General features: G+C 42.9%; 1 protein-coding gene across 1 annotated transcript in view; it reads right to left on the bottom strand.

The window, feature by feature from the left end:
* Positions 1–23,976, bottom strand: part of LOC118513405 — a 44,127-nt gene extending 20,151 nt beyond the window's left edge. The window contains exon 1 of the mRNA XM_036059101.1: positions 22,778–23,976. Within this exon, the coding sequence (XP_035914994.1) occupies positions 22,778–22,850 (73 nt within the window). The 5' untranslated portion in view covers positions 22,851–23,976. The remainder of the gene's footprint in view (positions 1–22,777) is intronic.
* Positions 23,977–27,248: the final 3,272 nt, after the last annotated feature.

The following is a 27,248-nucleotide window of genomic DNA, read 5'->3' as shown; positions in this document are numbered from 1 at the left end:
AAGCACTTTTTGTGCTTCGAACGAAACGGTTTCGAGTGAGATGGTGATAATGTTGGGGCGAAACAATCGGATGGAAAATGGGTGGAAAAGTGGTGGCTCAACAATGGCCGATTACTTTGCTTAATGGGAAAAGCATAAATGGATCGATTATAAGTAGACATTAATAAGGCTTAATTGTAATCGCAGTATCGATAATGCGAACGAAGGGATAGTATTTAAATCTATTTACTCGCCTTTAATATGACGTTTTGATTACGTGTAATGCTTTACGGAATTATTTTAAAGAAAGGGAAGTAATAGCTCTCGTATCACTAGATATGTAACTCTAGACATTCCAAGGTAGCATACCTGTTAGTCTATGAACCTCACAATAGCTTGGGATAGAGGATCTGCTTAATTCACAACTGCTTTAATAAAATTTAATTGAAGGTTTGTATTATACTTTGCGATGTGACTGTTGGTTCCCTAAGGTAATAGATCTATTGGATTTGTATCTTAAATGATCTTCACAATAAGCTATTTTATTCAGACGGTCCAGTGATATTGTCAGTCGCCGGTCTTTAAACGGTAAGACTGAGGTTTTAATCCTATTCGGACCATTCCGCCGTAGTAAGCACTGACTCAAAAGAGAATGGTAGTGACATAACAGTTCAGGCGCTAATACCTAAAATACTACCATGTCCCTAAGAACGCAAAGCTAAAATTTCCGTTGATGTTGTGCTCGTTCGAGCATCAAACAAGACAAGTTCGATGGGCAGCACTGCCACATGTTTATTGTCTTTTGGAATTGTATAGGCTAAGAAGAAATAAGTTTTTGAGAACTTCTTCATCTCAAAATGCTGGTTAAGATCTAGCGAAATCTTGGAACGACGTCAAATTGTGACGAATCTATGCTATCATCCTAACACGATCATGATTTTCACGGTAAAATCAACGCATAAAAATATTATTACAATGTTGATTGCATACCTTTAGGCGCCATTGCATCAATTTAACAGAGTTGAGAATCTGAAATTGGGCGGTCCGGCGGCAGAAGTGATAACGGCACCGGTTTTCTCACGGCAGGACCGGTGGCACTACAACCTCGAAAGGTCTCGGCCTGCCATTTCTGGCTTTCTGTGACTTGATTTTACCCGTAGCAAAGTAGTCAGCCCTGCGTTCGGGTTAGCGGTCGGGATGGGATTTAAACCCCGGTCCTGCCGTGTGAAGACCGGCGCTGTTTTCGCCTCGGCCACCGGACCGCCCCAATCCTGAAACCTAGCACGTTTATAATACACGTTAAAATCAGCACATACAATTATGACTGTGATGATGATTGCATACCTTATGGCGCCAGAATGTCGATTTGAAAGAGTTGTAGTTTCAAGCAATTGTCTTGTTTATTTATTTAGATTTAAAGTCATGATCCATATTCTTTTGGGGTTTAGCAAGTGTTGGGTGTCCCTTTTAAGAATGAAATCACTATTTTTAACGGATTTTTATTATTTCTATGCTCTTTGTTCTTGCCTATTTGACCACAGTGATTCGTTGATCAAATTTGTCCTAGGGCCGTTAACAGTAACGATAAGCGTAAGATAGGTGTTTAGAAATGTAAGTAAAGCTTTCAACAATAACCAACTCTTGTTAAAAAAAGTCTCATATTTGTTATTTTAGCTTCTTAACCTTCGCAAGGCACAACGAAAATAGTAATAGATTGGAATACACATAAAAGTAAGGAATTTGAAAACAAGTCTTGGAAGAGAGTAAAAATTAAAAATAAATAAAAACACTTAAAATATCTTAATAAAGTTTAAAAAGCAGTTACAATTTAGATTTCCAACCATTTCAAAGGAAACGGATTCATTAATGAGAGTGCTGTTAAAAAGCAGCTACAGCTGATGAATTCTGAACTGCGCAAAGAAAAGCTTAAAATGATCTTCAATCCAAGCTCAAATTAACATGAATACACTCATGTATCAACTTGAAACTTTATTTCTTACTGCAATGAATCATACTGCCTTCAAACGCGTTTGATCGATACAAAACCATTGCTCAAGTTACTGTCGCTTGGAAAAAACCACATTAAAAATCCCCCAAGAACTTTTATATTTACTATCCATGTTTATCTTCCCATTATTCACAGACAAACAAGTGAGGAAATGATACGATCAGGGTGGCAAGATAACAACCATCTCTTTTTTCTCATTCGTTGCCTTTGTTGCTTCTCGCTGTTTATGCCATCCAACTACACCAATGCAACGAAAATCTCGAAGGACTCTCAACAGGGCGCCAATAAAACTAGCAACCCCACTCGTACACTTACGCCGTCTAATCGAGCGTTTCACCCTTTCGCTGTTGTTGTTCACCCCTCCCTTTTTACCGTCTGGTGGTTTTGGCGGTTTTGGCCCTACCCGGAAAACCCATGGCACAGTGGTGAACGCAATTGATTTACGAGTCGAATAAAAAAAAACAAGCGCCATTTGTTTTATGTCCAACTTCACTGCCTTTATGCTCGCCATTGCTTGGCATTGGCGTTACTGTGGGTTTGATGTTGCTGTTTAGCCGCTCTTCGATTTCTTTATTTTTGGGTCGTTGAGTCGTTGGCCAATCTTTTCCACCAACTTTTTGGGGAGGTGGGTTTTTTTTCTTTCGTTTCTCATGGCAAGGGGAAACTCCCAGCGAGCGCGTGGTGCAAAGGAGCGGACAGAACCCGATCATGAGCTGAATTCAATTTGTTATTTCGCTACGGTTACTGACAGGATATTAGCAGTCAATGTTGATAAATGGTTTTTAAGTTTATCGATTACCGGACGGATTTTGTTTTGCGCTTCGGACCGGGCGAATGAGTGGTAAAGAGGTAAAAATTGTTGTTTTCCCCTTTTTGGCGAAAGATTCCGACCCAGCGCCGGAAACTCTGAGCGTTCCGAGTCGGTTGGGAATAATACATCGAACCGAACCGATTTTCCTACTCCGACCAGAACGAGCGTAGATATCAATCATATTTCGAAACATTCGTGTGCGCCGGTGTGCATGGGCTGCAATAAAGTGTAGCGCCACCACCAGTGCGAATGTACTTCCCTTATCCGGAAGGTACTTTATCATTGCCTTTTGCGACTTACTCAGCAACTAGCTCGGGGTAGCTCAGTTTCACTCCGAAACCACTCGGGTGAAGTTCAGCAATCGAACAGGTACGATATAAACGCACACCGGCTCCGGTCCAGTTCGGATCCGGGTGGATGTTGAAGGAATTTTCCAAACCACATGAAAAGGTTCCCGAGTTTCCGCCTACCTCCTTTAGTCCTCCGACAGGCTGGCAGCAACTGCTGATAAATAAGATTAATATTCTCTCTTACTCACTCTCTCCCCCTCGCTTCATCGCCCCAGTTTCTCGTAGACTGTAGACTATCGCTCTGCCTATCGACTCTTGGTAACTATGTTGGTGGTTGGATGATTGAAAAATTCACCGATTCACCGGTTCGGTATCTAGGTTTAGTTATCTGGGTTGAGTAGTTGCAATGCGTAAGGCAACACTTCAAAGTGAGCGTAACCTTCCACACTTTGTGTAGTTTCCAGCAACAGGATCAACCTAATGAACTTTACAAGTACCGGTAAAACTGGGAAAACGTTAAGCAAAGAGCTGACTCAAAAACAGCCAGCAAAACTTTATGTTTCATATCTTCAACGTAAATAAGCTTCACGGTATCTAGCAGAAGCGAACCTGCTGGAAAATGTGTTTTCTTATTGCTATTTTATTTTATCCACTTGATTACTTCGAATCAAAACTTTTCACGAGCTTCCTTTCCAATGTGGATGACATGACTGACACCCACTTTTTTGTCGGAATAAATCTTCCAACTTTGTGACGCACTATCATCCTCTCGCAGTTTCATGGCTTTTAATCCACTTGCAATAAGTCAATATGCCATCGAAACCAGCGCCGCTCGGAAATTAACCGGCTTAAGCCAGAAAAGCTGCCCCGGTGTTGTTCTTTCCCAGCAAGTTTTGCCTTTACACTTGCCACGCTGCAACACATTTGCAACGATCAAAGGCCAAACGATGGAAGGCTGACTAGAGGGGGGGGGGGGGGGGGGCTACTGGTTTAATGCAATTATTGGCCACCCCCACACGTGCGTGTGTGTGTGTACGGGTAAAGTTTACGTTTGACAAGCATCTCAACACCGGACCGGTCGGAACGGGGAACTTTTTCTTCCAGTCTGTTCCATTGCTACCAGTACTAGGAGTGTGTGTGTGTGTTGAGATGTACATTCGGTCGAGGGTTTTGTTCAGATTTTTGGGGTTTGGGGGGAAATTAGTTTACAGAAGCTGCTATTATCCAATGGCTAAACAATGTGAATGCTTCGTTAAGAGGATCCCTTTTATTTACTTTCTCTTCATCTTACAAAAGTCTTTCGATTGTGTAAAGTTTGTATGCGCCTGAACGTATGCAATACCACAACTCGCATTCGTCAGTCAGTGTCTCATGTTTTGGATGCCTACCAAAAAGAGCTTTAAAACAGTGATTGCATACTTTAGGGCGTTATTAGTCCAAGCTATTTCCACAAACCTTTATTTTGTTTGTCTGAACGCATTATGCATCAGAAAAGATAATTTAAAAGCCTTAAGAAGTGTAAAGCACTTTTGGCAACCTAATTCTGCTCATAAATCCGTGCTTCTTTCTAAGACGGCTACCGAGGTTCAATGGCATCAGTGCAACGCACCGGCAAGTGTGATGTACGTACGCAGGAGCATCATCATCATCATCATCACATCATTACAAATCAACAAACAAACCTCTTCAGATGCCATTCCCGCATCGCATAAAAACTCATCGCTGCTGCTATAAATCGAATCAAAACACGTTTTCTGCACATCTTAACAGCGTTTTGCTCCGTAAATGTCATCCCAATGCGTTGCTTTCGAGGACCCAAAAAGAACAGAAATAATTCAAAAAAGAACTAGAGAGGGAGTGTGAGAGTAATTCCTTCTGGTGTTCGTGTTGTGCAAAAAACTCTGAACAACTTGTCGAACGCTCTCAATCTATCAACCAACCAGCCAACCAAGCTGCAGCTAAGCACCACGTTTGCATGAGTGTTTTTTGCTGTCTGGATACGGTGTGTCTACCGATCGGTGTGTGTACTCCATTACGCCACGAATCAATTTTGAGCTCCTCGGAGATGCTCACTGCTTACGGTGCCAATGCTTCCTGCCAATGATAAATATTTGCCACCGTCACAATCGGGTTCATCGTCATGCGGTGCTACGGGTTACCAGGGATGATGACTTGTAGAATAAGCGTTAATGTTTGCGTTTGGCAAAACAGGGGGTTGCTTATTTTCACCCATCTCGTGAGGCGGTTCGGTTGTGTGGCGGGGGCAGAGCGAATTCGCGAGAAGTGGTAAATTAATTAGCAAATTTAATCAAGACTTAAAGCATCATAACCGGGGTGATTTCTGGGTATGCGCTTTTCAAAACTATAATTCATACATTCTCAGAAAGCTTTCCTATTTGAAATTATTGAACCATACGTTTCCCTTTGTAGTAAGTAAGGGTTTTTCTCTTTGTAGTTTTTCAAGTTGATTTATCGGACTGATTTCGGGGAATTATTGGAAAATGATCATACCTTCACCTGTAATGAACAGATATAAAGCATAAAATCGACCAAAGCGATATTCGAGTCCCGAGTGCCAACAAAGAAAAGTGCACAAAAGGACTTTAAATATTGTTACCACTTGCGGAAACAACGGTATTATTAATTTATCAAGAATATGTTTAAAACGCTCAAACAAGAACCTCTTCAAAACCAGAACGATGAGTAGAACAACACGAAATTGTTGGATTCATTAGCAGTGAAAGAACAATATTGGTGAAGAAGGAATACCTGAATTTGATGTGCAAATTCCAGAATTACAGGCACATTGCAAGTATAAGTTCAAATTAAATAAATAATTGAAAAGGGACACAAACAAACATGCTAAACAAACCACACAATACAGTGAGCAGAATAAGCAAATCATATTTATCCTCTATTTTGCAATCAGCTGTGGATCAAGGAAACGATGTTTAAAGCAATATTTAATACTATTTTTTGCGGTTAACAAGGCCGGATGTGAATGATAGGGCATCAAATGATGATTATAACCGAAATCAAAGAACATCTTGATGGTAAGTGATGTTCGCTGCTGATAGTCATCGAAAACATGTCATGAATTGCCGGAAGTAACATGTTACTGCCCGAGTCAAGCGTGATACTCTGACTGATAATGCTCTGAGCTTAATGCATTCGCAAGCATAATCATGACGTTTTCTGTCAGTGAGCAGTTCTGCAAAATGTCACTGTTATTGTCATCAACAGTCATGAGTGAAAACAAAATCATCACATCTCCACTCACACAACTGCGATGATCAGAGGGGATGCAGTCATGGTCGGTGAGACGTGTGAGCAGGTTGATGATAGTTTTGAAACTACTTCTTGAGCGCTCACTATGGTTGAGACTCACATGGTCGGTGAGACGAGTGAGCAGATTGGTGACATTTTAGCAACCATGTCATACGTCGCTCACCCTATCATGACTTTTTCTGCTGGTGATCATCACGGTAGTCACAGAACATATTGGGTTTTTGAAACCTCGTGAGGTAAATCACAAAGATGGATCACAATGCTGTGAGTGCTGCGACCATAATGTAAAGTAATTGTGAAAGCGAAAACCTTTTAGCGCGTTAATTTCGCCTGCAAACGTTTTTCAGCTGTCGTGGTCTGAATGCTTTACGAGCCTTTAAAAGACACATTGGCTTCGCGGATTTTGGAATTTTTGATAAATTTTAAGCCTTTCATTTCAAATTTCTTACTTCATATATTGAACTCTCACTAAGATTTAGGGGTTGCTCTACGATCATGGACCTCTATGGTTTGTTGAGCGAGAAAATCAAATGGAAAAATATTATTTAAATTACTAACAGACCTTAACATCTAACTATTAATTCTTACAAACGTACCAATTGTGTATTTGCAGGTCTCTCAAGCAATCGAAATTGTCAGAATAAAGGCTATCTTTCGTTCTCACTGTATATGAAAAAATACATTGCCTACATTCAGGCGTACCAGTTTCTTATTTTATCTGGGCATATTTATGATTTATCTTTCTTTGTGAACTATATGTCCAACCAATTGTTTAAAGCCATTTTTATGTAGAGACAATCTGCTCATCTTCATTGGAAAGACATCGATATTTTAAACCAGTTCTAAAACACTCTCTCTCTCTCGCTTTCCCTACATCACCAATGCAACTGTGTAAAATGGCAAAATCATCGTTTGAATGAGCATTGCTTTAAACTGCCAGTAAACGACCACGATCACGAGCAACCAAAATATAAAACCCCTCCAAAAACACAACCTCGGAATGGTAGAAAAAAGCAACCAAACCGACCTGCCTTCTGCCGGATTGGCCCCATCCCAGAGCGGAGAGCCAAAACATCATAAATTAGCATGGTACGTTCCAGCTGTAAAGTGCATCCAGCGAACAACAGTTAAAACCGTTCGCTTCGCCTTGGAAGAAAGAATTTTTCGCTTCATCTCTGCCTGCACGTGGCACAAGCACAAACTCACCAAATATCGCAACCTTACAGCCTCACGAAGAACACGGCTCGGGAACAAAATGATACAGTACAAACATAAAACATTCTTCCAGTTTCTTCAGTTTGCTTCGGCATTTCTGTCCAGTCCACGAGCGTACTCACACACACACACATACACAGATGGCTAGCAGTTTTGCACACACAACATGCCAAAAATACGTGCACCGAATATCGACAGCATGGCTGCACGCCTCTGCCGAAGGGAAAACGAATGGAAAAAGCCCCCCTCCGTTTGCCCATTCGATAGCGTGCGAACCTAAAGCCAATGGAAAGCAATAGAGAGAGAGAGAGAGCACGGATCCCGGTTCGTTCCGTGTGCTTGCTGGCTGTTCCGGCCGACCCGGGTCAGGCACCCTAGAACCCACAACGTATATCGTTTAGCGTAACGTACGGTTTAAGTTTATCGAAAGTGAATTCCGTGCCCGGTGCAGGTTCCGCTTTTTCCAATCGTTTCTTTCGTGGTTTTCCTCGCCCTTTTTCTTGTCCGTCTTTTTTTTCGTTTTCTTTGGCAGTCTTGGCCCGTGCCAGTCCGGGGCCTTGCTGTGAGTGAGCTTCGGAAGTCTATTAAGATGAGAAATTGATAAGCATACATCAGGGCTGGCAAAGAAACAGCGAACCACATGCATTTCTTTCCACACTTCCAGCGAATTTCCACTCCGGCAGCCGTCCCACCAAAAAGAGGCGGACCACGCACGTGTGTGCTTATTGATGACGTGCCAGGATCGGGGCACGGTCGGCACCGAACCGTCGGGGAGTTTAATGAAGTTCAAAAGCGCAAACGAAATTGGTTCATTTCAGGGTTCGAATCGAAATCACCGGCATCGCCAACGAGCGCCCGGCAACATGCTTTTTCATCCTGTTACGAAACGGCACGCGTCCTCGATCACCTCTGGCTCTTTTGATTACCGAGGTGGAGGAACTTGGCCAGAAAACACACACACATACACACACAAGAAAAATTGTTCCGTGTTTCGCACCACCATCCCACCGCATCGAACATTAATCAGCGCGAGGTAAAACGGTTTTACCTGAGCGTTTTACAATTATGCCACGGTTTAACGGTCGGGCACATTTTTCACTTCCTTTGCTTCATCCCCGCAGCAGCAGCAGCAGCTTTTACATAATGTTATGTGCTTGCCGGATAAAAAATGAAACAAGGACAAACGCAGCACGCTCACGGAGAAGACGACGAAATATTCTTTGATTAAACATTTCCTTGTCCATTGCCACAGGGCATGGCCGCTGTTCGAGATGTATAACGTTCGATCAATCATAAAACCATTGGTATTGAATTGAATTTTTTCGGTGAACTTGTTCACGTTTTTTGGGAGGGAAAGGAGCGCTTAGCAACATATTTTGGTTCCTTTTTCTTAAATTATTTTTAGAAAACATTCAAATCAACTGAACCATTACAAATTGGTAAGTGCAAACTGTTCACACAGCCATTATCACATTATCTCTTTCTTACACAGCAGGAGAAAGTTGCACGGATTGCATACTTTAAGGCGCCATTCAAAGACAATTTTAAACTTGAATATTTTTGACTGTCATTAAACAATCGTTGATCATCAAAGAATTTTTTTAACCTATTTTGTGGTTTTTGACATTACTTCTATGCTACAATTAAACACTATATTGTATATTCATGATATTAAAAATTCTTTGCGCCAAAATCTTAAAAATTCTTCCCCTTTTCTGATCCTTTACAAACTATTTAAAACATCACAATTTTTCTAGCTCTTGCATATTATTTTCACATGTTAATTCTCATTTTCTGATTATTTTTAATATATTTAAAAAATTCCTACTCCCGTAGGAATACTGAACCATTACAAATTGGTAAGTGCAAACTGTTCACACAGCCATTATCACATTATCTCTTTCTTACACAGCAGGAGAAAGTTGCACGGATTGCATACTTTAAGGCGCCATTCAAAGACAATTTTAAACTTGAATATTTTTGACTGTCATTAAACAATCGTTGATCATCAAAGAATTTTTTTAACCTATTTTGTGGTTTTTGACATTACTTCTATGCTACAATTAAACACTATATTGTATATTCATGATATTAAAAATTCTTTGCGCCAAAATCTTAAAAATTCTTCCCCTTTTCTGATCCTTTACAAACTATTTAAAACATCACAATTTTTCTAGCTCTTGCATATTATTTTCACATGTTAATTCTCATTTTCTGATTATTTTTAATATATTTAAAAAATTCCTACTCCCGTAGGAATAACAATTAACTTACTAAAATATAAATATACGCAAAATCAACAAATGACAAGCAAAAAGCCTCGGATACTATGAATAAATAATAAAAATAAGCAAATATATTTGCAGATACTGATTAACAAGGAGACAATCATTACTCTACTTAAATTTAAAAAAAAAGTTAGCATATTTTACTCGTGCATTTGACTCGCGGGTTGCATACATTTAGGCGGTCGTAACATAGAAAAGTGCCTTACATTATTAATGGCTCGTTGCGAATTTTTATTTAATTATTTCTAAACATTATACAATTTTTCATCACTATTATCCATATTGAGCGGTCCGGTGGCCGAAGCAATAGCCCCGGCGGGCTTTACTCGGCAGGAACAATGATCAAATATCACCCTGATTATACAGTTACGGGTAAAATTATAGAAGATTATGACTGACCGACACAAACAATACGATGTCTCGAAAGAGTGATTGGAGAACACTAAACCACTCCTTGTATTAAATTACAATTATTTGTTTTTGTCCAGAAAAGACTAACCAATTCACTTACCAAAGAAAATGTTCCTAAGCAGAAATGGTAATCAGACGGTAAGCAGAATCAGGTTAACGAACTTCATAAGGCCACTTCATAAGGAGAAAAGGCTTCAATTGATCAGAATTTGTAACGAGAGTATGGAAGAATCTTGGAAGGGAAAGGGGGACAGGCTAAAGTGAAGGTTATGGAAAAAAATGGAAGGCTAAAATGAAAGTATGTATCGACGTCGTGACGAACCTGGTACGGGTAACGTTTTTCTTTACAAAATGTTCGAAGCCCAAATGAACACACTACAGGATGTCTCATAGAAAAAAAAAACTAAGGAGAGATGGTAGAAACAAGAACAGGAAAAACGATAGACCGAAAAGGTAACAGTAAGGTTCATTGCAGATACGGCTGAACCCAAACGATACCCTATGAAATATGACATTCTGATAAGGAGAATTAACAAGCAACCAACCTTAACATATAATATTAAAGGAAAAATACGAGTGTCTTTCCTATACAATAATTGAACTTCTGTGTAGGAGAATGGCGTGTATTAAAGTTCAAAATTATAAATTCCAAACTGTTTTGAACGCGTCAAACGGGACATCAGGGTATCAGGAGAGGTTGAACGAATATTTTTCGAAAACCTACGCAAACCTCTTCAAGATTCGATCGCATTCCTTGAAATAATTGCCGCACATGTGTGTGTACCTGTCGAATGCCATGATGCAAACCAATGGAATGCTGAGCCCATATCCACACGCAACCAGACATTCATGCGCCTTGGAATTTCCATAAAATCTAAGCAAGCTGCCTTTAAATTTCTCCAAACATTTTCTTGTCTCATCAGGAAAACCGATCAATATCAAATCAAATGAAAGACTATTTATGGTAAAATTTGCCCTGGATTTATATTGCATAGATTCCGCTTAAATCGTACCAAGAGTATCCGTGCCGTATGGGTTGCAACAACTAAAACGAAAAGATTCAATCAATTCACCCCATCTCAGGAACATGTATGCCGATGGCCAATATTTACTTTGCAGCAGCCAATAAGCTAAGGTTGCTCCGTCTGACTGTGTGGACGAACTTAAAGGTTCATTTCGGTGCCGGACCGTCCGCTTTGCCTACCGAGAGAATCGAGACCACCTTTTAATGGCTGCCTGAGAGATAAATTTCTCTCATCACTGCATTGCGCTTTCCACCCCAAAACGCGTTGGCCCCGAAAACGAATGACCCGGGAAGAAAATACGCTCCTGCAGCGTTACCCTGGTACCACCCAGTCGCCACTCATTCGACCACCACCGGCAACCGGCTTGGCCGAGTTCGATTCTTAAATACTCCAAAGTGCATGCATTTAAGATAAGTTGTCCGTTCACTTGGCTGCACGACCAGGCACACAAAACCAGCACCACGACGAGTGTATGGGAAAAGGCGGAGGCAGGTCAAGGGAGAACTAAAAGCGACTGAAGCGAATTTAAATTAATTTAAATTAGGTTTCATTCGGGTTTTCTTTCTGCAACAGTAGTACGGGGCCATTGCCAACGGTGGCGTCTTTTCACCGGCGAAACCAACCGGAACGCAGTCCGCCACCCCAGGTTTGGGGGCGATCGGGCGTTCGTTTCGATGCACCGGCAGGTAAGCTGGGGTGCACTTATGCAAACGGCATTCCAAAAGAAAGCACACTTTGTAAGGAGCTCAAGTGCTGTTGGAGCTTTCTGCAGACTGTGAGAAAGAAGCTTGCCGGCGGCTTGAACCAACCCCAACCCAACATGGTCAGTTATTTATCGCTTTTCGCCAACGCTTCTGGGGGTTTTTGAAGGGAACCGGGGAAGCGATGCAGATGGACACGACCGTAAGGCATAGTAAGCAACTCCGAACGAGCCAGTTGCAGCGGCTTAACGAGTGAAAAATGCTGTAACATGTGCTATTTTCTTTGGATTCCGCACAAAAGCGTGATTCGAAGAAGCTGGTAAAGTGGTCATTGATGGTGTATGGTGGTCTGTCCCGGAGCACGTCTTACAGGAGCAGTATCTTTCAATAATCCCTTCAAGCTTTCCAGAAGGGGTTGTAAACATCGTTGGCAATTATTAGATTTGGTTTCAAATTGTTATGGCAAATACTTACAGCCCATAAAAATGTGTATTTTATGGGAAAGCGTATTCTAATCTTAGGGAAAAGAAGTTCAATTCAATCAAAAATCTCCTATTTTTTTAAATTAAGCTTTAAAATAGAATTTTCCTTTAAATTTTAAATTTTAAAGTCTGCTAGCCGTTCACGTCTTACTGTGGCTTACATTTGGCAACCGAAGTGTAGCGGCAAACCTTTCGAAAACTCGCCAACCCCACCACCTGACCCGACAGCGCCGGCCGGACCCGGAACCCATTTACGCTCGGTATGTAATTGAATTTAAGCAAATTGAAGACACACAAAAACACCGGCCCAGAAACCCACAGGACGCGGAAGCTGCTCAAAATTACTGTAAAACTTGCACGGCACGTACAACAACGTCCCGTCCGCTGTCCCGTCTTCCCCCGAGCGCTACGCTCTTCATTATGTTACGGGAGATGTTTTTGTCTGTGTTTGTGTGCCTTTCCTTTGCTGGCGGCTTTCCATCTCGATCGAGGGTGTGCGCGAGCCACACTGTCTCAGATTGACCAGCTGCAAGATGCATCCCAGCTAGCTGCCCCGAGATGGATAGCAAGAGAAGAAACATGTGCTCGCTGCAAACCGTGTGCAACTGTTCGTTCGCATTTGGGCACGGTGCAAGTGGCCGGGTTGGAAGTGAAGTGCTCAAATTGAAATATAAACGCAATGTGTTTTTTTTTCTTCTCACAAGCGCTTCCTTTGCTCACACAGTTGAGGGTAGGGGGGGATTTTTCTTGTGCTGCTGTGGAACTGTTGAACGGTACCAGCCAAGTTCAGTTAAATAAATGAACTTCGTGTGGCAACTGGTTCTACTACTACACTTATAACGGTAAGGTTTACAAATATGTTGGTTGATTGGTTGATTATGCTTGCCTTTTGTTGTCTGCTTGTTACTAGCGACTGATAATGAATCCATGAGAGAGAGAGAGAGGATGGATGACATTTCTGTACAGATGTGCTCACTCTTCACTCACAACTCACTTTCAAACATCAATCAAAACATAAATTAAACCTTTGTTTGAATAATAAAAACAGGACCTTCGATTGCTGGCATAACATTTTCTGTGTTAAATTTAATGTTTTAATTAAAAATATTCATTTTTATTAAATACCAAGATTCTTAGAAAATATGGCCAAACAGACTTCTTCGAATGCAAAACAACATTTCGCTTTAAACCCCCATTATTGGTAGCTTTATCTCGATCCATGTGTGTGTGGTTTAACCATGGGAATGCAGATGCCGTTAGTAGAACGGCTTTTTTATATTTTACACTTTTCGGAGAAGACAACAATACGACATGAATCCGTCATACTAAAAATATCATCATAATATAGAGTAGGAAATAAAAAATGGCAAAAAGTCATTCAATATCGTAACAGTAAATAGGGAATTTTCCACCGAATTTTTAACAAAAGAGAGAACTGAATGTACCCTATCGTGTTTTCAATATTCTCACTGTTATTGTCTGCTGACAGGAGTAATTAGATAGACAGTTATTCTCACATATACTCAGAATTATGTCAATATGATGCCCGGAACATTTGCTGGACCAGTGCTGGGTGCCAACCGGTTGTAATACAGCCTGAGGAAACTTCTCCACTCAAATTACCTGTTGCGATGGACAAAGCTAGCAATGTAAAGAACATTTTTAATCCCGATATTCTCATACAAAATTTAGACAAGCACTCTGAAAAAATCTGAGGAAACCCGAGTTCGAGTTGCGAGTATGCTCAGAAGAATTGTTGGCCCTGTACGTGTGGAATGAACAATGGAGGTGCCATTTCAATGGCCAGAGCTACGAGCTGTACGGTGAGCTGTACTTTCTATGGGATGATTATAGCCTGTGAATGATACCGAACAATCCGTACGCTTGGATAGATATCGTTTATTTATACAGGCCTTGGGTCTTGGGAGATATTGGATTAGCAGACAACGTCATTAGACCGTGGACAGTATCCAGAACTTCCGATGGAGATCAAGACCGTGACCGTGGTCGTTAGCATCGAATATGCATAATGAATTCGCGAGAAATGTGATTTGAAGTTGAGCATATTCTAAAAAAAGGGAGTCAGCGTTCAACAATGCTCTGATTTCGAATACAATTATTTATTTGAGCAACAGATAAGCACCCAGAAGACAGAGCTGAGAATGTTGGCTTAAAATACATCATTTTGTACATGGGTGATGTTCTCCACCAAATTGGTAAGCATTAAGGCTGAGTCCACCGCTGTTACACCTAATTCCCCGAAATGTTCCTTCTGCGTTGCTCTTTCCCTGTGGTTTTCACTGATTTTGGAGGCATAGATTCGTTTGGCAATACGGCGTCAAGCTGTCATATTTAAAATCTAAATAAATAAGTAATTTACAGTGGCATATCGTCGACGTCCAAAACACCTCGGTAATCAAAAAGGTCTTTTTCGTCTTAAGGGCCCCATCATCTGAATGGCCTTACAGTGAACAAGGACCTCATCTATTACAGGGAGACTCAAAGGAACCTCACAGTCGAAAAGCCCTCATGGTTGAAAGGATATTGATGAGTAAGGAGTCTTGTTGTTCCATACGTTCCAGAAGTCATTTTCTGAGTTAGTTCGGCAACAGGTTTCATTTTCCTTTGGCACTACAAACCCAACAAGCTTCTCAAATAACATTTTACACGGCATGCTCGTAATAATTTTAGTACATAAGCATTTATTTGTTGTTACTGGATTCTCATTCCTCTCTGTATAAACATGTTAAAAATATCTAGTTACACGTTCTAATGCGTTTTCTTAACAAATTACTCAACTAAATATATCATTACCTCGGTTCCATTTTCTACAACCTTTTGTTATCTCTTCAGCTGCTTCAGCAACATCCGCTCACATCCCTAACAGCAAGCACCATTCGCTCAACAGTTCCTACGTACAGCGCAATCCACACTCGCAATGAATTAATCTAGCCCAGCCGAATGGGGAAAAGTGGATTGAACAAACACCGCACCGAAATAGTCTACCACCAAACACTTCTCGTAAACACTTCAATAAACATAAATTGAGTTACTATTTCCCATGCCCGGGCTATTTCCCCGGGCGCCCAGCAGTTTCCTCGTATCACACAGTCGAAGAAAACATACGGTCCTCCAGCACTAATTCCCACCCCACCCGTCAGGTTGGCTTGAGTAAGAAATCAATCGAAATAGCTTTTTCCGCCATCACCACACCAGCGGCTCCCCTGCTAACCGGTGGAGCCATCGGAAACAGGAAACAGAAATAGGAAACCGCGATGGAAAATGGCGGAAGTAGCTCAACCTTCCCTTCATGTCCCGAGTTCTCGGGTCCTGAATGCCACCACCACCGTCATGCTGAGAGAATAAATACGAATTTATTTGAATGTGATTCATGCAGCATGCAGCCCCTGCCGGGAGCGATGCCGTGCCGTGTGTCGGTAACGATAAAGCGTAATCTGGCTAACTGACTAACTCGATTCCGATACCGAAGGCGATAGGTGTTCTTGTTGCTTGGTTGCACCTTATAAAAGGTATGGCCATCATACGCTCGTTTAGATTTGGTGTTGGTCTTTGCCCGTCTTTCCTTCACGCACCAGAAGCTTCTTCCTCCCGCTAGTTGTTGTTGGGGGAAGTCTTCAATCAGCTGCCGGCAGAGATAGCCTTTCATCTTGTTTATGTCCGGCACATAAAGGGGCCCCTTCGTGTTGCCCGTCCTTAGCCTCCCCGGGTTAGGACAGCTAACCACTTGCTTTGTGGTGTACGATTTATGTTTGTACAATCGGGTAATTTGCTATCCGCAAATATTTCACCCGTACCGATGAAATCAATCGTTGGTCGCACTGGATTCGTAATTAGTGGTGAGATTCCTTTTTCGCCTCCGGGTTTGGGGTTTCCCTCCAGTCCTGCCCATCCCACATAGCCATAGCTTTAATGGCAATCGTTAATCAATGGCTGCATCTTGCACGAGGCTGCGCATAATAAGTAAGCGTATGACGTAAATCATTCCCCGTCACCAACTTTTCACAAACACATTACTAATTTTCTCCATTTCAAGCCATATTGGGTCGTGTTAGATAATCACCTCGGGCTGACTGGAGGGGGTTTTTTGCACTCTCCTCCTATTGTAATATGTTTGCCAAAACACTTTCTACGCCATTTAAACAGCCCGAACTGGCTCCCGTAAATCACGCTTTTTGTGTCACTGATTGGAATGATCAATAGCACTCCATCAATCAAATGCGCGCGCGCATTAAGCCAATGCGAGAGGTGAAAAGCATACCAACAAACTCCAAACTCCTCGGCCTATCCCTGGTGGCGTGATCCGAACAACAACAAAAAAGCCCTGCCCTACAACCCTCGTCAATTTCTATCATCATAAACATACTCAATCATTTAATTATGCGAAATGTCTGTCCAGCTCCCGACGACCCGGTCCTGCACCCCGAACCAGTACGGAAAGTGATATTTTCCTCGAACCGTCAATCGATCCATTCACGAGGAGGTGAAAAGCGTATCGAAATGTGGTATGTCCTTGCTTTAGAGCGTCCTCCTCTTCTGCTATCTTTTTTCTCTTTCGCAACGAACCGCTTCAGCATAATAGCGAGGGAAGGAAATTGCCCAGGAGAAAAAAAAACCTTTCCCGATAGCTTTTTCATTTGCCGAATTCTTCCGATTCTTTCGCGAAGTCGTTCGGAGAACTCACGCTGCCGGTTCGCTGTTTTCGGCAGGGATTCAAATGATCTATAGAGTCGGTTGAAGAGTGACATGGCTTAAGTTTTCACTTCCAGCACACAGAGATCCCCCCCCCCCCCTCACACAGAATCGGTGCGATTGCTTGTCGAATTTTGTGACAAACGCGCGAACGGTTCACGATTCATTATTTTATTTCTTTTTCTCTCCTCATCTCCTCTCTCGTCAATCTGTCGGCCATTTTTACCCTCGACCCAAACCCCAATTGAAAACCGGCCCGCTAAAAATGCTTAGATACCGGGGAAAATCCAAATTATTAGCTCAAGATCGTGCGCACATTTTGTCCGCATGCCTTGAAGTTTGCACGGTGCCAGCAGAGAGACAAACGCGGGAAAGGGAACGTCCCACGAGCGGGATCGTGGGAGGTAAAACGGCAAGCCATTAATTTTTGATTGCGAACAGTTTGTGCAAAGGGCAGGACGAAACTTCCGAAACCTTCAAGGATCAATCGATGGTAGTCCGAGCGGGGCGAACGAAGAGTGAAGGAGGGCCACGCCAATTGGGGCAGTTCAAATTCATAAGCGTGGAGCGTGCTAGTGCCGCTTTCGCGAGGTTCCATTCTTGATGACGACATTATAGGGGATGGAAAACCCGACAAAAAAAGGACGGTTGATGAATTTTCAATTGCCAGGATTATTATTTATAGAGCGCCGCCGCGTGCAAGATGGCAGAAGTGTGTAATGTCATCACGATGACAAGATGTTTTAGAATTGCGTTATGATATCGGTACCGAGCAATTGTTGCCACATGATTTGGTAGGAGTTTATTAGCCCACCGTTGTATGGTGTAATGCGATATTACTCCTGAAGGTATGCAATTTTATTAGGCCTAGTTATGCTTTTGTAACCACTAGCAAATCACAGACAACAGCAAGTAAAGCCCATAAAGACAGCAATGAAAAATCGTTTAAAAACTGTAAATTGCATAAATTTAGGCGTTAATGTTCGCTTGAATTTTCTTGTAATACGCATTACACTTTTTACATTCATTAAGGACGGCCTGGCCTTAAAGCATGTTTTGTAGCATAATGATTACTTGGAATTACCTTCTGGGGGTTTACCCATGGAGTTTTTTAAATTTGTACCACAATTTTGTTAAAAATTTTAAGGAGAATGTTACACTTTATAAACCCTACACTAACAGGTCCTTAGTACTGCACAGAGCGGCGATCAGTGGCGATCAGGATCAGCGATGGATTATGCCTCCTGGAGGACCTAAGCAGAATGAAAGTTATCTATTAAACTGGACCAAAGTCACAGGCCAATTGGAAATATTATACGAAGCTCCCTGTGGAATTCGAGTTCCTCTGAATGGTCGAGGATCCAAGGATCTCAACACTAGATTACAGAAAGATGCCCCCTGGAGCCACTTGTATGCTTGGCGCTTCAATCATCTGCTTAGTTCGGTTATACTATGATCTGCACCTGGTTAGGACAAGACACCAAGGTAGTTAAATATAATAATAATCGAATAATGTTAATTGAACGATTTCATTTCAACGTATTTTCAATAATAACTAATGTCTGCACATTTAAAAAATTCTTTAAACCTCTTTTGTACTACAATTTATGATGAAAACAATAATTATAAACACTATCTTGAAAAAAACTGGAATATGTCACTTTCACCTAAGCTTACGCTTATTAATAAAAATAAATAAAAAAAGAAGTGGTTATAACATACGATACATCGAATAGTTTATTAACATATTCCACATGGGACTGGTGGTCGGAGTGTTATCATTTTTTAATTACATTATCAGTTATAGGATAAACAGTTATAATATTGCTGGGTAAACTATAACTCAACAGTTTATCTATATACAAGAATTTGCTTTTTTAACACTTTTAGAGCAATATTTCACGGAACTGTTATTTTAAACAAATATTTGACTAGCCTTCACTGCTTTTAAATCCAGTCCAGAACCTACGTACACACGCTAAAAGTGTTTGCGATCTTTATTGACATAAAAATGAGTTCAAAACTAATATTCAGTCCCACAAGGTAGATCGTTTGATTAAATTTAATGGAATCTCAAAGCCTAAATCAATGCAATTCACAACATAAGTTCACTTTTTTCGCTGTTTTATTGCTCCTCGAGAGGCCTAATTCATCACTGTTCATTGACTCCCGATGTACAAGCAAACATTGCATACCTTTATGCGTAATTCCTGTTAGACAAAAACAAAACAGTTAAATGCTTTGTTTGCCATAGAACCTTCCAATAAATAGGTTATACCTTCCAGGTAAAATGTAAGCTTTTTCACGTACCCTTTCAAACACAGCACCTACACAAAATAGTATTTCAAAACTTTTCACAAAAATCCCGCTCCCGTGTGCATGTGAGTTTGTGTGTTTATGCGACAATGCGACTGTTGTGTCGTTGGCTTTCAGCTTCCAGCTTCAAGGAACCCGCTTCCGAGAAAATGGCTTCCACTTCACCCTCAACCACCTGTGCTGTGGCTGTGTCCGGACGACACTACGTTCGGGTTCATCAACCACCCTTCGCATGCACATAAAATGCTCTAACCATACACACAAGGGCCACTCTCGGCCAAGTCTCGGATGTGTACACAAGAAAGCTAATGAATGAATAGACAACTGTCAAAGTTTGGCAAAGTAGTTTCTGTGTGCACCGAACGCTGTGGCACATTTTCGCCGGCCGTAGCACACACACTCACACACACATACACATTATTCGTTCACTTTTATCTGCTACTGCCTCTTCACAAAATCACCACATGAGCGGACGACGGGAAGCAACAACATAACACGAGGAAAAGCAACAACGGTACAGGAAGAAAACTTTTCGCTTTTTTCTTCTTGTCCACACCGTTTTATCTCCTTGGGGTTCTCCCCTTGTCTGTCTTTCAACGGTGACGAACAGATTGAGCGAAAATTGCTACAACAACTTTGCTACACGCCGTAAGCACTATCGATTGCTATCGAATCTGGGTTCGAGGAAGCGGTACAATCACGGCACACACAAAAAAAACCTGGGAAGAAACTCACTTCCAGAACTTTGTGCACCGTACCGGGTGACGTTTTACTGGCGGCAGCAACACTACGTGACGCAGTAAGACAGGAACGGTGTCACTCGAACGCGTACGAGCGCGTTACGCAAGATGACAGCAGACATTGTCCCTGGTCGGTTCGTTTGTCATCCATGCCGGGCAAAAGGAGGTGGAAACGGGGGGAGGGGGGAACCAACCAAAAACCCCGCTCCCTTTGAGTAACTGCAACAAAACACACTTACATCGCCCACAAGCTTCTTAGCTTCGGCCTGGGAGCCACCTCCGTCCGAATGGTCCTTGTCGCAAAGTTGCATTCAACGTCACCGTCCAGACGTCAAGCAGACAGGGGCAGTCGGGTTGCCTTCACTTATTGCTTGCTCATGGAGACCTTCCTGCTTTCCCTGTTACGGTTCCGAAAAAGGTTCGGAAGTGGCCGCCTGAGACAACTCCTCCCCCTCCCATCCAACATTCCTGTGTCACGAAACTCAATCATCGGTCGCATCGGATTGCGAGCGAACGTCTGCCTGACGTCTTCGGTGTGGCATGTGACCGACAATGCTACCGTGACTGTCTTGCGAAACCTTCGCCCCGCTTTGTCGGAGGCATTCCGGAGGCAAAACCTCACCGACCCATCGAGGTTGGTAAAAATGTAACCGGGTCGTATCAGGCCCGGAAGCGATCCTGACCCTCCCGCCCCATCAATCCCCAACCCCGGGGATCCGGGATGAGTAAGCGAATCCCGGCGCAAAAGCGGTCAGATCGGATCGGTGCGATGACGTCGGGTAAAATGCACCTTACGTAAAGCGTTCTACTCGGTGTAATTGCTCCATCATCCCGATACCGAACGGACTGGGGCGCGACTGGGCGGCCCTGTCGAGTGAGCTACGACAAGCGACTGCTCCTGCGGTAGATCCAGGGATTATGATAAAGAGGGTAGAGAATGAAATAACATTCTCATTCTCTAGTGCTACTTTGTGCCGGTTACCGGCTAGTGTTGTGGCGTAGTGGAGCTAGCTGGTAGGAAAAACATTGTTGAGTAAGTTGCCATCATCGACTCCCGGGCGCATGGTGAAGGATTATGTGTGCAGCGATAAGGCGAAGGAACGCGGGCGGTTATGTGGGCCAAGCAGCGTATGCGGTGGTTAGTGGATTGTGAAGGAGTTCATCAAGATTATTTCGTTTTGTCGTTATTACTACCACCAAGGGCTCACCTCGCTAAGCAAGGCACGGGAAGGTGCGGACGATTGAGTTTCTCACAGATCATTGTTATCCGCAAGTCGACCGGAACTCATTCACCGTTAGCTTCCGACCGGGGCTTGTTCGGGCCCGACTGGAAGCCGTCGAGAATCGCATCATCCATCGCAGCGCTGGCTGCTGGCAAACGGATGGATAAAGTTATGAAACGTCTGTTATCCGCTTCCCTATCTCGGCGGATAGGCGAACAGGTAACCGATCGAAGGCTTCGATGATAGTGGATAATAATTGCAGCAGCAGCAGCAGCAGCAGCAGCAGTAGCAATCGCCATCGCCACCATCAACCCCCCGAGGGTGTTGAAACGTTTGGGGCAAAATTTGCAGCTAAGTAATTGAATACACCGTCAATCGCTTTCCGGGGAAACGCTCGCAAGGGCCGGACGTGTACGCTGCGCGCGCGTACCGAAACGTCACGAACTGTGCCGTACAATGGGGAGTGTGATTGCAATCGGTTTTACAGAAGCAATTATTTTAATGAAATTTGTAATATAGTCGCACACCGGGGCAGAATGGGGACGTGTGCAATGAAGGACCGTTGGAAGAATTACACTCAATTTGTCGTGTTGGGTGGGTACTTCATACAAGAATGTTTCGATTGAAGTTATATAAATAAAACATTTTAACGCCGTGAAGTATGCAATTTTTTGGACCAGTGAACATAGTGCCTGATCAGCAATGTAAAAGTAAATGGCAATAGGATTTTAACCCACACCCTGACACACATAAATCAGCACAAACAAGCTAGGCAAAGTCCGCAATGTTTTATGCAAATGTCATTAACAAAATCTAAACAAACCAGAGTTCGTTCTTCCGCGTGGTTCGTACTGTTATTACTGAGAAACAACCAGTGCACGATGGGCACTGGATGGGGAATTCTTCTTTCTTGGCCTAACGACCTCTTTTGTCTTGTCTGCCATTTCTGGCTTACTAGAGTTATTGATACCGCATAGTTGGATAGTCAGTTCTCACTATGGGCGAACGGCCCAGATGGGATTTGAAGTCCGGTCTTGCCGTGTAAAGACCGGCGCCGCTGTCGCTCCTACTACTGGGCCGCCCTGGTAGTGCAAATAACTCTTCATGCTTGATACCTTCAAACATCTTGCTCCTTGACTGCGATAGTAGGCAGCGCCTAACAGTATGCAATAATAATTTTTATACGGCTGAATACTGAATGAATTCCTCTTTGCTTCCATTATCTCCTCTTTATCGTGCTAAACAAGTAAAAAAATCCCATTAAGGAATTACTTTCCAAATATCACTTACCGATCATAGCGATCATCGTCAACAGCAGTATTCGGTATCGTATATCCATCGTCCATCCAAATGGTAAATGCATCTCTCCTTAACTTAACTATCAAATCTGGTTCGCTGCACGCTATACTCCGCACACCAAACTTAATGTGTAAATGGACTTTTTTTTCCGTACCAAACAGGAACTCGGAAATTTGATTCACAAAACAGCCCGTTTGAATAATTCCATTGAACTGATTTCCAACAATGGATCGATCCTCAATTACTCCGTATCCGTATCACTCGAAACAACCATCTCTTCCGAAGCCCTCGCAATGATTGCAGCTTTCGTTCATAATTAAACTCACTACAAAACACTCAATCGGCTAGCAACAATCATTTGCCTAATGCACGAATGCGTCCCGCACTAATTGCTGCCCATTCACCTTCACGTTCACATCAATCATGTAGACGCTTGTTGTTAGTTAATTGATTAAATCTAAACGCACTTTTTCCTATCAATCACACGACTTGTAACTCATTAAGCACCGTTTGGCGTCGGAGAAAAGCAGTAGAACGCTCTACTCGCGCGCGCACTGCTACACTAACTAAGTACCAGGATGGATTAGCTCGCTAGACGACACGATCATCATCATCCGGCCGTACACTGTCAACTGGTCGGACACAGTTAAGCTTGGCACGTAATCAACCCTCACTTGGGCGAGCAGCACGAAAAAGCTCGTCTTTGTTTGGTGAAACGAAGCGAAATTCCGAACAGCCGAGTCGGGTGCGTTTTACCGAACGGAACGGATCGTGTACGGTGCCGAACGACAGCATGGTACGACGGGTTGCCGACTGAACACATGGTGCTTAGCAAGCGTAAACAAAACGGTGAGTGCTGGCTGGTTTCACGTGGTCAACAGTGAGTGCTTGTTAGGATTGTACGGTGTGAATGGGATGAGTTCCAGTGTGGGGGATGCATTTTTCGTGCGTCAAACATATCTAGGACGTCTTGTTGCGCCTATGCTGTACATCAACAGTGATGGCAAAGGAATGAATGTTTTATGGAAGATAATAATGCTCCAAATATATTTATCAACAATAATTGTAAGAGAAAAAATTATCTAAAATTTATTCAGTAAAATCTCGTGCAACAAAAATAAAATTACCCTGAGTGCCTTATAAAACTAAAATCGAAATTTTCTAATACCGGGATATATTTTCATACAACTCCATTCAAGATACAAAATTAAAATAAAAATAAAAATTAATGGAGACGCCTAGTCCTTCATCAGTCAGCGCAATGGAGACGCCTGGTCTTTCATCGAACAGACCGATGGAGACGCCTGGTCATTCTCGTTTCACGGTAAAACTTTGAATAGAAAATTTACCGTTCACGCATCGCAAACCGGTTATTTAAAACTTATTACACTTCTTATCATCCATTTTTATTGTGTACCGTCACAAAATGCCACCGTTTCAAAGCGAACGTCTAATAAATTCGGTACGCTTTTGCTACTTTGCCCAACACCCGAACAACAGGCAAAAGTTTGGCAAACCCCCCGCAATACTCAATTCCTTCGCCACACTCACGTATGTGTGTGTGTCCTCACTATTTATTGGAATATCCTTTTCTCGCACTCTCGTTCGACCAGCTGACAGCTGGGGAGGATTTATTCGATTGCTGTTTCAGCGCTCCTTGCGTGCCGGGCGCTCCTGGGAATGGGAGTGCAGCGATGCATCGAGTGCATCGGCATTGAGGAAGAACCACGACGGTCACGGTAATAAATTACTCTATCGTCAGACTTAAAACTACAGTCTTACGGTGGGCGAGGGCTGCGCTGGGTGCCCTACTCAGGGGGGACACAGCGGTTCCGCGTTGAAAAGCAAAATAAAACACGCTGTAAGCAAATAAATTTTGCTCCCGGGGTTTCGGCTGGCAAAGTCAATCGTGCAGTAAACTTTTCGCTATTGAATGCTTTTGTGTACATCCTCTTAAAAACACATTACTTTGCCCTTTCTGTGTGTGTGTGTGTGGGTATTGTAAGTAATATACTGTGATAGTGGAACACATCGTCTCTCCAAGGTCTTCAGCTGATGCTGGTCGCAATTTTCAAATAAATAAAGGTACCATATTGATCGTTTTGTGGAAGAACTCCCAAAAGAAATTAGCGTAAGATAAACCAACCGTTACCGTGCGGGCAGCGAACAACTTTTAACCAATCAGGACGTTCAGAGAAAGTTCATTGAACAAATATTCATATTTCATGATAAACTTCATCGGTTCGCTCGAGCTTGTTTCGGTGCGCAAGTGAGCGAAGACGAGCTTCCTTTACTTAGTTCCATGCAGACACCCATATACTTAAGGGGTGTATGGGAGTTTTCCTCCATATGGAGTAAAATCGCCGGATTTTGTTTACTTCTCCGCTAAAGCTTTCATAATTTTATCCCATCCCTGGCGAATGCGTCTCTCGTAGTGCCACACAGCTTCCCACGTTGTGTCGTCGCTTTGGGAGCAGTAAACAGTGGACTCATACCTTCGTCTCCGTATGCAATGGTTTTGTAGTTGTAGCCGACATTTGCATAACCTCACACATGCAAATCAGCCAACGCGTTTCGCTTAGATTCGTTCCACTCCGTCGAAAGAGTTCATAGTTCTTGGCATCGGTGACGAAAATAGAGCCCGCCCTCCCACTGCTCACCACCACCAGCCGGTCGCGCATCGCCATCATCTACCGCCCTTCGCAAAACATTGTCGTGTTTTGCCACATTTCACGGAACGCCGCAGCCACTTGTCACCTCGGCAGGGTACGAAGAAGGGTCGTTCCATGGCACAGCATCCCCGAGGTTCGGTAGGTTTGGGTGGAGGTGAATATATTCACTGTCTGTCTACTGGCATGAAGAGGGAGAAACAAGCGTGAAAGAGCCACAAAACGTACCCCTGCTCATCACGAATCTTAACCCCCGGATGTCGGCAGCTCGCTGAGAAGTTCATAATATTTGCCACCGGGTACTTGAATTCCGGAAGCTGTCAAAATCGTACCGAAGCAAGAAGTCATTGACGAACTTTTAAGTTCAGCCCTGTATTTCCTGGAAAGTATTTTAATTTATGCAAATTGAGCACCCCCAGTTGGCAAGTTAGCGCTACCAGTCGAAGCAACTACGAGCGGGCGCGTAGCAAACCAAAAAAATGGCATCGAAATGATGAAGCACCCTAGCAGCAAAAGTAGGCCACAAAATAGTTTTAATGCAGGCGAAAAATGATTAATGTTTGCAGTGGCGCACATCCAAGGTGCGCGAGGCTCAATGTAACTACAGGCAAACGAGCCCTTTTAAAGGAATAGGTGTACAGTCTTTTAAAAAAGCGCTCATTTCATATGATCTCGCCAGCTGCATTACACCGGAAACGGCTCATTGCACGCATCGCCGGAACGCATCGCCAAATGCGCCGCTCCCTTTATGCAGTGAAACAAAAAGCTGTCCTTCGCAGCAGTTTCTATATTGCCGCTTCCGGCCAATAATAGGATTGCGCGATGTGTGCGTTTCCGACCTTTCGACACAAAGGTTGCCTACAAGCGGGCGCACATCATTCACACAGCGAAACGTTCCGTGCCGGCTTTCGATGGCTTCCAGCGCGTGGACAATGTGTGCGGTTTGAGGTTTGAAGGGTGTGATAGCGGAGAAAAAAGAGCAAATTGCAAACTGCTGTGAAAGGATCTCATTTCTGACGCACCTACCAGCTAAACGGTACGCGTAACTGCGATCCGTTCATTAGTGGAAGCAAATGGAAACTTATTTTAATGATAACCGATGAGGTTTTGTGAGCGCCACTTTCCTTTCGGTGGTGTGATTTGTCTTTATTAGGAATGGTTGCTAGCGGCAAATTGCTAGTAATAAGTGTAAATGGGGGTATCAGTCTTAAAATGTTTAGAAATCATGCTATTCTAGCCACACAATTTCAATGGTTTTTCATTCTTCAACATTGATTTTCAGAATCAGTTCCTTCAGGCGTCACGAGGAACGCGTTCTTAAAAGTTTTCAGAATCTTAATTCCTTCAGACTCTCCTACAATAAGCAAAAAGCATTTCCTCCCTGCTGTTTACTTTATTTACTTACTTATTTAAGTAAGTACTTATTTACTTACTTATCAGGTCTTGGCCTGCTGCAACAATCCTCGATACCGCTCACGGTGTAGCGCCGTCGTCTGCCAATTCGTTATCCCGGCCGTTCTGGCGGACACATCAACTCCATCACTCCGTCTCAATTTGGACTCTACCACGCCTCCTCTGTCCGTGTGGGCGGCCTAAAAGGACTTTACGGGTAGGGTCGTCCGGTGTCATTCTCATGACGTGAACAGCCCACCGGAGCCTGGCGAGTCTTATACGTTGCATGATGGTGAGACTATCGTACAGTTCGTAGAGCTCGTCATTCTAGCGGCTCCTCCATTGTCCTTCCACACATACGGGGCCATACGCAATCCTTCTGAGCATCTTCCTCTCATACG

The sequence above is a fragment of the Anopheles stephensi genome, chromosome 3 (genome assembly GCF_013141755.1).
Source record: "Anopheles stephensi strain Indian chromosome 3, UCI_ANSTEP_V1.0, whole genome shotgun sequence".
Taxonomy (NCBI): Eukaryota; Metazoa; Arthropoda; class Insecta; order Diptera; family Culicidae; genus Anopheles; species Anopheles stephensi.
The sequence above is the reverse complement of the archived record's forward strand: the minus strand, read 5'-3'. Positions and strand labels throughout refer to the sequence as shown.